This window comes from Calonectris borealis, chromosome 8, assembly GCF_964195595.1.
Source record: "Calonectris borealis chromosome 8, bCalBor7.hap1.2, whole genome shotgun sequence".
NCBI lineage: Eukaryota > Metazoa > Chordata > Aves > Procellariiformes > Procellariidae > Calonectris > Calonectris borealis.
The window spans coordinates 11,672,719-11,684,970 of record NC_134319.1 but is presented as its reverse complement, the minus strand read 5'-3'; the positions used below and the strand labels follow the sequence as shown (position 1 = coordinate 11,684,970).

At 40.9% G+C, this 12,252-nt stretch overlaps 1 protein-coding gene across 2 annotated transcripts in view; it reads right to left on the bottom strand.

The window, feature by feature from the left end:
- Positions 1-12,252, bottom strand: part of EIF2B3 (eukaryotic translation initiation factor 2B subunit gamma) — a 105,321-nt gene that overhangs the window by 49,837 nt on the left and 43,232 nt on the right. For both annotated transcript variants that reach the window (XM_075155947.1, XM_075155946.1), the window contains exon 6: positions 1,133-1,222. In XM_075155947.1, the coding sequence (XP_075012048.1) occupies positions 1,133-1,222 (90 nt within the window). The remainder of the gene's footprint in view (positions 1-1,132; positions 1,223-12,252) is intronic.

The following is a 12,252-nucleotide window of genomic DNA, read 5'->3' as shown; positions in this document are numbered from 1 at the left end:
GGCTTATTCCAGATTTAAAGCATCTGCTGCTCCTGAAGCTTTCTCACCTTTCAGACATGTTCCCATACACAAATGGGAACTAAAATGACTTGTACAATGCCCCCCGCCATGTGCCAGTCAAAGTATCGGATAAGCTTTATTCTTATGCATGGTAAGAAATTGCCCTGGGGATTAACACAGATTTTCCACTTAATTTTAACTCACTCACAGAACCTTATTCTGGAAGAGCTCCTTCAATCATGTATCCAACTGCATCACCAGATTTGTATATGGTCAAGACTACCACAAATCCCCCTGCCCCCCAACATTTTTTCACATGTCAGTTTATGTGCTAAGGAAGAGCACTATGAACACATCACTTAGTCAGCCCCTTTATCTTTCATCTTACATAAAAGGTGAGAAAAACTCTTGAGAACTCAGTAAGCATTCAATATATGCAATAGGCATGAGAGTGCTACAAAAAGTCTAGGAACAGGTCATCGTTCCAAAACTGAACTACTTACTGTGAGGGAGGTTGTTCATTTGTTTGTTTTTTAAAGATAAAGAGGGGTTTTTTTGGTCTGTTTCATGAAATATTATAGCTAAGGTCCTTCTCTACTTCCATAAATGGATGTTTTTCTTAGTCTCAGTGGGTGGTCTCAGAGTTTTGACAGAGGAACATCACAAGCTAAAAACATAGGATGCTACAGAGATAGCCCACCTGCAGTGCTGGTGGATGTGAAGGGGGAGAGAAAAGGTGATTGCAAAGGCCAAAACAGACTGTGGTGGGGGAAATCAAAGGTCAGAAATGTATTCACAGCCCTAACAATGGGGGAGCCCTGGTGAAATGAGCAGCCAAAAAGCACAGATACATTAGGAAAACAAGGGATGCAGAAAAAAGGCAAAAATTTTAGCTTTCACTTATGCTGTTATTAGATTTTTTTTTTTTTTAAAAAAGGTCTGCATAAGAAACTCGGACATAATGCTTGGCATTCTTTTAGTGTAGTTAAAGCATTTTGAAAACTCATTTCTTTCACATTTCTATTTTATGCTAGCCCATTTAATGAAACAAATCTTCCTTTAAAAGCTGTAGTATGAACCATATGTCATTGCAAACACCTGCTACTACCTTGTGTATTGCTTGGTTTCTTACCTGTTTTCTACAAGGAAGTCTACCACATATTTCTTCAGACAGTAGAGATGGGCATCCATCAGCCCTGTTCTGATGTGCATTCTGGGATGCCTGGAAAAGAAGAAAAAAAAAAAAAAGGAAAATCATAGTTTTGTATGGCCATTTACAAGAGCTTGACTTTGCAATTAATCCAGTGGATCGTGAAAAATCTGCAAAAGCAGGTCTGTTCCTTTCCATCTACTGCTGGATTAACAGAGGAGAACAGCGCAGGCTGCCATTATTGGACTGTGTCTGTAAACTTACACCTGCTGGCCCTGGGCTGATTTGCTGCAAAAGAAAACACCTCCTCCAAGGAGTCATTACTCCTGCTACATCTTCTTATGTAAGTGGAAATTGCACATTACTGGGCAGGAAGCCAAAGTAATGGGCCCAGAGTGCTAAAAGTTACAGTGGGTAATGTCAGGGTACAATAATTCAAAGCTTCTGGCTAAGTGCCTGCCTTAATATGCAAGGCTGTGCATGTTCTGCTAGCAAACACAACACCATTACTGTATTTTTTCCAACACTTCCTGGAGGGAATAGGGGAAGGAGATGGGGTCTGCTCACCTTTCCTACGCTACACATTACAAATTACTGCCACAGCTCAATTACAAAGCGTTTGCCTATCCAGCCCAGTAAGATGGAAAAGATCAGTAAAACTCCCTCTCATCATTAGCCAAACAATGGCAAACAGTTCCCTGTCTTGGCTTTCAGACCAGTGGCAGGTTAATACTTCAGAAACTCAGAAATCTCCAATAGCTTCAATATTTTAGGAACAAAGTTTTAAATCAGAAAGACTCATCGATTACTTCTATTACTTCCCTTTATGCATTCTCTCCTCTTAGATAGTGGAAACCCTTTTTGGAACCTGTCTCAAAGCAGCTAGATATTTTATGCCAATATTACTTTCCCTTCCACACACCTGTAGCCTCATTTAAGAGTGTTCTGGCTGTCTGAACACTCACCACTAGTTCTGAGGACAGAAAAGCCACAAGAATATTTAGCTTGCAAATTGAAAATGACAAAACACAACAACAGTCAGGGACTACACTTGGCTGTTGAAGAAATCTGTTACTGCACCCACAGTCCAAAGGCTATTAAGGAGAGAGATTTCAATCCACACCTGAAATTGTCTCTGTTTTCATTTTTCCTCCTTTGATGCCTGGATTTCATAATGAAGTTTGAAAGCACATGTCTTACCAGTATATTCCATCCAACCTTCGCTTATTCCAGAACACGCTAAAGTCAGATGTTTGTGATCATGATCACTTTTATTATTTAGTTAGCTCAGCAGAGGGATCACTCACAACTTGGGCACGCATATATATGTATATGTAGTAAACCAATACTAGCACACCAAATATTTAGTAACAACAAAGCTACCGAGAATATCAGGTGTTCTAGTAAGTCATTTTCAGTGTATTTCTCAGTTAATGCATTTAACAACCAAAGTATTTAAGTCTTAAAATTTTGTAATTTAGGTGGCATTTCTCAACTATGCCATTCAATTCAAGCTAAGCGCATTGTTAACTATAACAAAATTCGTTAAGTCCCACTTGCAAAGGAAAGCTCCAATAATAGTAGTATGACACTTTGCAGTAAGGTATGTGGTACTAAAAAATGATATATGCACTTTCAGTAGATTACTTCATTAACAAAACATGAGCTCACCTAGCAATGCTGCAGTACTGATGTTATCAGTGGCCCAGATGTTGCTGTGGAAGTCAGCCCAAATAGCAATGTTCCCTATGCAAAGAGGATAGGGAATCCACTAATTTTAATGAGGTCTTGCAGTTGGAAGTCAGCAGACTCCCTCCTGCTCTGCATCCTGAGGATGGTTTCCACATTTTGTGTATTTATGAGAGGGAGAATTTTCATATCTTCTCTGAGAAAAAGAGCTCCCTTGTATTTATATAATGAATATAATAGTTTATTGAAATGGGTGAAAGAGAAAAATGGAAAGAAATAGAGCAGGGAGGAAAGCTCTGAAAATTAACAAAACAATGGAACACGGCAAGAAACTGTAAAAAAAAAAAATAGAAATGGATGCAACATGGGAAGGAGAGGGAAAAATAGGAGGAAAAAACCCAATTCTTAACTTGAAGATGACAAACACGGAACAGTTTCTTTAGTGCCAGAATGCCAGGTTCTTCTCTCCCTATTCAAGATCCATCACCCCCCCCCTTAAACACAAGGCAGGGGAAGGCTGCGAGGGCTAGACATCAAGCAAAAGAGTATAAAACAGGAACTCCTCAATAAATGCTGGTTCTGTTGCCAGTGTCTGTGCGGCTTTCACACATCCAGTCTCCCCACCTGCAAACTGGAATAACACTATTTAGCTACACCACAGGGTACTGAGGATTTGTGGGCTGAAGTTTGTATCTGCATGCAAGTATTGTACCAAGTTTTTCTGTAGCTAAGCAACTTTATAAAGTCAGTGCAAGTGGACAGACAGTAGCACAGTGCTATCCTAGCTGCAGCTCCATCACACACAAAAAAAACCCCACAAAAACCAGCCAGACAACAAGATGTACTGAAACACCACCCTCGCTTAGCTTCAACACAGAATATACTAACAATAATGGAACATCATGCTGGACAAGAAGGAGGTCCCACAATGAAAATCCTCTGAAATACAGACCACCTAAGTGATTTGCAACAGAATAGTCCCACAGATTAATATTATAATCACAGCTTCAAAGGTCAAACAGGCAAGTTTGGGCACATGCATAAACAAAGCTGCGATTTCTGTAAACCAGGCTCAAGGAGAGAATAGCCACACTAAACCAGACTGATAAGAGCACTCTATCATAACAAGCCACTAAAGTTGATGCTAATTTTCATTGACTACTGCTTAAACCAGTTTATCTTCAGGTAAAAGCAAAGGAGCCAAATAATCTAACAGATAACAGCAAACTCCATCACCATTTCAAATGAGCATCTGGTTACTAATACGGAAAGCCACACTCCCTTCTCATGCCTCTGATCTCCCACTCCATCAGCTAATCTTTACAACATATGAAAAATGAGCCCGTCCTGAGGAACAGCTGATACAGAGAGAATCGAATAACAAACAATGCATGTGCCGAGAGCTGACGCACCTAGACTTATCGCTCTGAGGGAGATAGTATAGAAGGCTTTTAATTATATCATCAAAGCAAGGGAGAAGGTACTAGGAGGGGCTGGCTGCAGATGGGTAAGTGTCAATGAATGCCAGGTTGGGTGGTTTATCAAACGAAAAAGACTGGTTATATATCTGAGAGGGTCACTGTTGAGATGAAAGTTCTAACAGCCATTGTTGGAGCTCTTTAATGAGCGAGGAATGTCAAATGTGAATCCTCTAAGAATCATACCAATTACTAAATGAACTTCAGTTCAATCTAGCAAATGTAATCAAGCACAAGTCATTAAAATACATGGTAAAACTCCCACTGGCGCTGCCACTATAGTGTCTATTATTGTCTGTGCTCCCATGCAAGGGAGGGGGCTGCTCCCAGTTGTAAGCTCTGTGTGTTATGTTAAGTGATGGCAGATTTTAGCCCTAATGATGAGGCACGGAGGGCTCCCTGGCAGAAAGTCGACAATGAGGAGGCTCGGAGAGATCTGTTGAGAAGTCAGGGAAAGATCAGCAATTAAAAGAGCAATTTCAAAGAATGCAGTTTAATGTGTAAAATTAGCTTTTATTAGCACGTAATTCCACAAAATCCTAACTCAGGATGAGAGTGCATAAAGGTCTGCAAGAGTCCTTAGAAAGGTCTGTGCCCGTAATTCCTGACACGCCATTGTGAAATAATAAGCAGTACTAACAGGATTGATGCATGCTTCGTACATGGCATTGCTTTGAAAGTGGAGCCCGGAGCTTTTTTCGCCCTGATAACCTCTCTCAGGATTTCCTCCCTCAGGGAAATCAACCACTGATAGAGCAAACTTCCCCTGTTTAAAGGCAAAAAGATGGACAATTGTTTCAACTGTAAACTAATTAAGAGAGATCACCACCAAGAGCTGGAGGTTCAAACCAGCCCCGCACTCCCACTGACAGTGTGATAATGCCAGGCTGGGGTCAAAATCATAAATCTGAAGGGAGCACACACAATGCTTAAAGCCAAAAAGCCTCTCTACTAAGCATGGGATATTGCCACATTAACCTCACCACCTCACAAATAAACTAGCTGAGAAGGAGAAATCCCATGGCCTCTTTCCCTTTAACTTCATACAGCTGTTGATGGAAAATACAACGGTCTTTAAATAAGCTCAAGGACCTGAGGCTGTCCATACGCGAACACTAATCCGAGCAATGACACAATAAAAAACCAATCATACCTGCTAATAACCTGGCTCCTGAACTGATATCTGAATTATGTCCACCATGGGCTTATGGGGTATTAGTTCATCTTCTTCCCCATCCCTCCAAAATAAATAAATAAATAAAAGCACGCTAAGTGCAAACTATGCATTCCACACTCATTTCTTTTCTAATTAATTGCATGTAGCTCACAGTTCGTGTAGCCAAACAGTCTGCCACATTCTCCTTATCCCCCAGGCTACATACTGTATTCTTGCGTGAAGAAGCGTGCCATCTAGTTCAAACACACAGTGCTGACCCCGGACTGTCTGCATGGAGGTGGTGCTCTCATGTTGATACAAAGCCAGTGTACAGATCAACATGAAGAGAAGACTCAAAGCAAAAGCTGCCAGACCACCTTTAATGTCTCAAGCATTCCTACTTTTAAAGGAGGAGAAGAAAAAAAAAAACCAAACCTAAATCGCATTGCTCATTTACGGGACAGCTCTTGGCTGTAAACTCACTAATAATAAAAGACCACTGTTACGTTGGCTCTTCAAAAATCCCAGACACCTTATGACCTTAATTTTTTACACAGTGCTTTTGGCCAAAAAGATCCTGAAGCACTTAGCGAAATGAATATCCCCACTGTATCCCAGGCCTCCTTTGCCCACCAGTGAAATGCTGCCACCTCTGGGCTGAACCACAGCAGCCGAGGCGGTGCAGGCCAGGACCCCCCGCCTGCGGGGCCTCCGGCACCCCTCTGCCCAGCACCCCTCTCCGCCGGGCTTCGGAGGAGCGGGAGCAGAGCTTAATTAGAGGATGCTGCTTCTCGGGTGGAACAACTAGTTCAGTTCTGGCTACCAGGAATACCTTGGTGACGTGAGAGAGCTGGCGTGGAGAGGAAAGGGGCACAGAAAAGCAATCACCCAATATTTCAAGACGGCGTTGACTACTACGAGGTCTCCTACAAAACGTGCCATGGGCCCCGGGTGACCCTGACCTCCGTTTCCCAGCTCAGAGGCACCCCCTCACTGTTTCCCTTCTTCCAGTTTTGTAACAACCTTATTTACAAAGACAGGAGGGTAAGACACAGTTTGGTCCCTTGAGGACCTGGCAAGGGAGGACACGCCACATTTGCAGCTTAACGTCAGCTGCCCGGAGGCAGCGCTGGTAACTACCCACCCATCCATCCTTCTGGCTGCTGCTTCTAAAGAGACACTGCATCAGAAATGGGAAGTACTTTCCACATGAAAATGTTTAATTGATCTAATGACCTAAGTTGCTTGAAAGCCTTCCGAATAATAAATATTTTTCATTTAAAACCTTCACCACGTGCCATTTTTCTTTGTTGTGTTGTATTATTAATACACCCATGAGACTATAATACAAACTATGAACCTATTTCTGACAAAAACATGCTGAAAACTTCTTGGTAAAGGAACCAGCTTTCATTGAAAGCCAAAGATTAAATCATTTTCTCTAGTATAAAGAGTATAGGTTAGCAGTCAGAACTCAGGATTAATATTTGTTCAAGGTCAGTAATGGTTTACAATAAGCCACTGTGACCTCCCATAGAAAAGAGTCGTTATCTTGGCACCAACACCATGCTTTAACGTTAACATCTCTCTTGACTTCGACGCTGAACAGCGAGGGTGCTGATGGCTGCGCAGCCAACTCATCCCATGACCTTATGTAAAATGTTTTTCTTCGCCCTGCTTCAGTTTCCCCATATGAAAACGAGAACAGTAATTCCTCACCCACCCCAAGTCCGCGGAGCACGCCCTGGGGAGTGCATGGCCACGTCGCTGGATGCACGTGCATCCCCCCGGGAGCACGCCAGACACAGCTGCTGGGGAAAGCATTTCCCTAAACTTGGTTTTAAGGGTCTTCTCTGCCATAGTGAGTGCTAACAGCTGTAGGAAATAAAGCAGGGACTGGGCTCCCTACAACCCCCCCTGCCTCTTTCTCTTTTTCCCTGTCCTCCACTGAAAATCCAGAGAAAATGCAAATATTTTATACTAGACACTTTTATACTAGACTCAATCTGCTAGAATACCTCAATTGCTATGTAGAAACTGAGAAAGTAAAAGAGAGAGACCAAAATGATAATAAGTCCGGAGTTTGGTGTGAACAGAAGAGAATACATGCAAAGGAAGGCGGGGACTGCCAGAGACATTATTAATAGGTTTTACCCTTGAGCTCTGGCAGCTACTTGTTCTATACACAGAGGAAAAGGATTAATCAAGCCTTGCACGTAAAGGTTCTTTCTATGGTGTGCCAAAATATTTAAAGCAGTATATACAAATTGTAAGCCTTATTATTATACACATTCAATGTAATCATCTTATGCTACAGTTAAGGCTAGGATGACAATAAAGTAGATTATTGTGAACTATAACCAATTCAATTCCAACACAACAGGACATGGCTTAGTCACTTGGTTCAGATCTGGTATTTGAGCTTATTTTTCTTGTGCTGGGCTAAACTGTGATTTAAGAGATTTAATCAAGCTTTGGGAAATGCTTTCTTTGCTAAAGAAGGAGAAAGAACTGAAAGTGTGCACCTGGCAACCCTAATAATTTCCAAATTTCAGCTCATTTTGCTTCCTGCTGTGTGGAAATTCACCTTAGCAAATAAGTGTTCCCTAAAATCACCAGTGCTGAAAGGATGACAACACATAAGAGGAACAATTTTTAAGCAAACAACCGAAGCTGTAGGATTGTACAGAGGCTACTGAAGAACAGCAGCTCCTGCTGATCCCTCCTATGCCAGTTCCCAGAGGGCTAAGCAGTAGACATATGATATATTTTCTTAAATCAAATAATTACAGTAAGTGCATGGGAAACAGTGAAACTGAATACTAGGTCAAAGCTGCAGGTCACTAGCAATATATAGCTTAAACACAGCAAGGCTGCCACAATTTCTTTACGTCACTGGCCTAGACTCAAAGGCAAACAAAACGGTACTCAGCAGTGTGACTGGCTGATTGAGCCTTGCTCGATAAGGCTCCAAAGACCTTATCGAGCCTGTGCCTCTCAGGTGAGGCAGGTTTACTAGTGGCTGAACTTAGAATCTATGATTTGCAAAATTTTGGGATTTAAGGTAATCACATACCTTCAGACTACTAAAGCACATACGCAAAAAGAAATCCCCCCTCTCCTGACCTTAAATTCCTTGTAAAAGCAGAAGTGGAAAAAACAAAGTGGAAATAAGCATTGTAAGCATTTCCTTTTCTTTTACAGGGCCCAGAAGCAGGACAAACTGAAGCTGTCACACATACCTTTGGATTTCCCATTGTGAGTAGCCTTCCAGGTACCTCATGAAAACCACCTACTTCTGCACCATCGGTTTATTAAAATTAAAAATCCCTCTTTAAACCTGTTACTGTGCATAGGCCATACCTGATCACCAACTTTCCTTTGCTAAGATCTTCACTTGACAAGCAAATGGGCTCTCAACGACAGAAGGTGTGTGTTTATGAGTCTTTCTTTAGAAGATATTTGCATTCAAACCAGTTAAATTTCATGGGACTGGACAACAGCCTGACAAGAGTCTAATAGCAGGTCATTAGGGTTAGAAGGAAGAACAGAAGGAGAGAAGAGAAGAAAGAGAAGAGCAATACATGTTGTATGTTAGAGAAAGCAGCATCTGATTCCACCCAACACAGTCTAGAAAGCAAGAAGACAAGAGCTTTGAATCCAGAGATGGGAAGAATTCAAGTATTATTGTTTAAATTACCAAAACCTACCCAAATCCAGCCCATGTAGGATGTCCTCTGCAATAAATCTGGCAATGCTTATTTCCTTCATCTACAATAAGTGAATTATAGTTAGCTCCTGCTCCTTGAGGGTCTGTAGCTTCCTCAGCTGATGCTCTGACCTGTGTTTCCTTTTGATGTCCCCCTGGAACCTACTGCTTCTGTCTCACTTTTGATTCATGGTAAGGTTTTACAGTCGTACCTATTCACGTCTGAACTCCACTGAAACCTGGACACTTTCGCATTTGGCAATACAGTAACCACACTTCATCCTGACAAGATCCCAACAACTGCAAGGGTCAAATATTTAATCAGATAATGAAAACAGCTTTATCTCAGGCATAAATTAAAGTGGGCACAGAACTTGGCTCTGCCACCACTGCAAAGGAAGCCTGGCTGTGACTGCGAGGACACAGGCTGCTCCACATTTCGGCAGTGCTGAATGGGTAGATGGAAGAAAAATACATTTAGGGGAAACTACGCTAAGGTATCAGCAGTCAGACTTGAGGAATCTTGCTTCCCACAGAAAAACAGAGGGGTTTCCCGACTTGGCTACACTGAAGTCATGACTCAGCCCATGTATTCAGATATATCCTCAGACACATGCTAGCCCGGATTTGCAACAACATAAGCCTTGAGCCATGAGATTTTGGGACACAGAGAGCTGTCAGGGCTCAGGACAACATCAGCATTAGAATACAGCCCAATTCTGCAGTGAAGAAATACCCCAAGTGATAGGAACATCACTCAAGAAATACAGATATACTTGCATTCTTTTCTATTTTAAAAGAACCTATTTAATTTGTCAGCTAGTATTTTGACAGTATCAAGTAAGAACTTCATTACAACAAGGCCTTAACATTAGAAAATGCAGCATTCTTTTTGCAGAATGACAGTAGAATTTAAAACCAAAGGAGAACTGAAGTCAGACTGATGCCACTTGCAGACACCTCTCATCTTTTCAACCCAAAAGAACTTTATGATGAATTCTTTTAATAGCTAACTGGCATTTTAGAAAACACCATTAGAAATACCATGGGATGATGAACATAAATATCAGAAGAAAAAAAAAAAAGGAAAAAAGACAAGACAGAAAAATCTATCGTTACCACAAGAAGAGCTTAACATCCACCCAAAGTCCAAATTTGCATTTTTTAAACAAGTAATTACAGTGGTTACAACCACACTGGATTAGTTTCTGGTTAGACCAGATTACTCATGATTTAAAATTTCCAGATTTGTTAATAGCTATAACAGAAGTTGCTGCATCATATTACCATAAGAAACTGAGCTTACACTTAAAATGCTTTCAGGAGAGCACTAAAGTTGGAGCACTACAGCATTAAGCCCAACTGAACAAAAATGTACACTGCACTGAGGACAGAGCTGGATTTTCAAAAATCTTTCTCATCTTTCAACCATTACTAAGGCCTGAATAACAGCTTAAGGTTGGGCCGGAGAAATTTCACTCCTTTTGAATAGTGATAATACGGCAATTAGAATATCGCAGAAGACAGAAGAAAATCTTGGTGAATTCAACGCAGTAAGACGGTACTTTGAGCAGTAGGTTAACTTCTTTCCCTGGGATGGTTACTGGTGACTGAGAAACTTCACGCAAACAAGAGCGCTGTTCCACACAGCCCAGCATGTGCTAACTCATTTCATACAGTAGGTGGGAGCTGCCTTTATAATAAGTAAGAGACAGTCACTGATCATTTTAAAAAAAAAAAAGCAAACAACACGTTCTTGAAGGAAAAGCTGTTTGGACAGCTAATAAGACACTGCTTACCTATGTATTTTCACAATTTAAACACTATTTTTTTTTTTGTAAGCTGCAGTTACAAGGTCCAGTTTTTGGCCAAAATTAGCAAGTATTTTATTGCTGTGATAAGGAGACATCAGCACACTACTTGTCTGGAGACAGTGTGGCTTCAGCAATGAAATAGATAGGAGAATGTCATTAATCTAGACTTCAGTGGTCCCTAATAGCGAAACCAGTAATAGAGAACCATTTTCACCACTGATCACAAGCTGGTATTGAAAAGCAAGAGAGAAGATAGCAACTGAAGCCTCTGTTGCTTATGCCACCTGGGGTAGTGAGTTAAACCTTACAGCCTAGAAGCAATAAACTGGCCATGGCAAGTAACAGAGTTCAGGCGCCTCCATAATTTGCTCTTAGAACAGCTTTCTCTAGAAACATCAGAATGGCAACAAATCCAATCCTTTTCCTTTACAAGGCTAAACCCATAGTACGACAATTTCCTCATCTTGAAATACTTAGCCTAACAGAACGAAAAAGAAAATGGGTAGTTGATGACCTGAAGATTATCATTTACAGTTTTACGGCAACCTCAAATACTATTAAAACAAAACAACTTCTATTCCCTTCTTGCTTGGAAGAGACTGGGACTATTCCGTCTGTGGTTGTGGACTGTTTCAGTATTATCCAACTGCATAAACGAAACTAGTGTCAAAATTAAGTTTTAAATGGCTTGAGGTTTATAGGAATTAAAGAAGGAAAAATTAAATTTGAAACTCTGCTTGTTTACTAGCACTAATTAAATATGCCAGATTTCTGGGCAAGCTTCCTAGCCTGTGGCTACTACGTTACTGGCTTGTAAAACAATCAACAAGTCCATGAGTACAAAGCACAAATACAATAACAGAGATTTCGTGTACAGTCCTGCCCCTAGTTTATAAAGAAAAAATGTATTAGAAACAATCTGTAACTATAAAGACCTGTGCTAACCCTCTAGACTATATTAGTAATATAAAAAAGGGCCAAGTCTACAATGGTTGCTTTTGCGGAGAACAGTTAAAAAAAAAAAAACGGGGCGAGGTAAGAAGCAATAAGCACAACCAAAATGAACAGGAAGCCTTAAAAGACTAGTTTATTTCTAAAAATCCCATGCTTCTGGGCTCTGCTCTCAAAATAATTTGCTATTAAAAATAAAAGGGAGGTTTTGCTCTTCAACAGAAGTGGGTCTGATTATTCACTCCGCAGAAGCTGCACTCCTCACAAATAGTAGATTTTATTATTATATTGGAATTCAGTAGAAA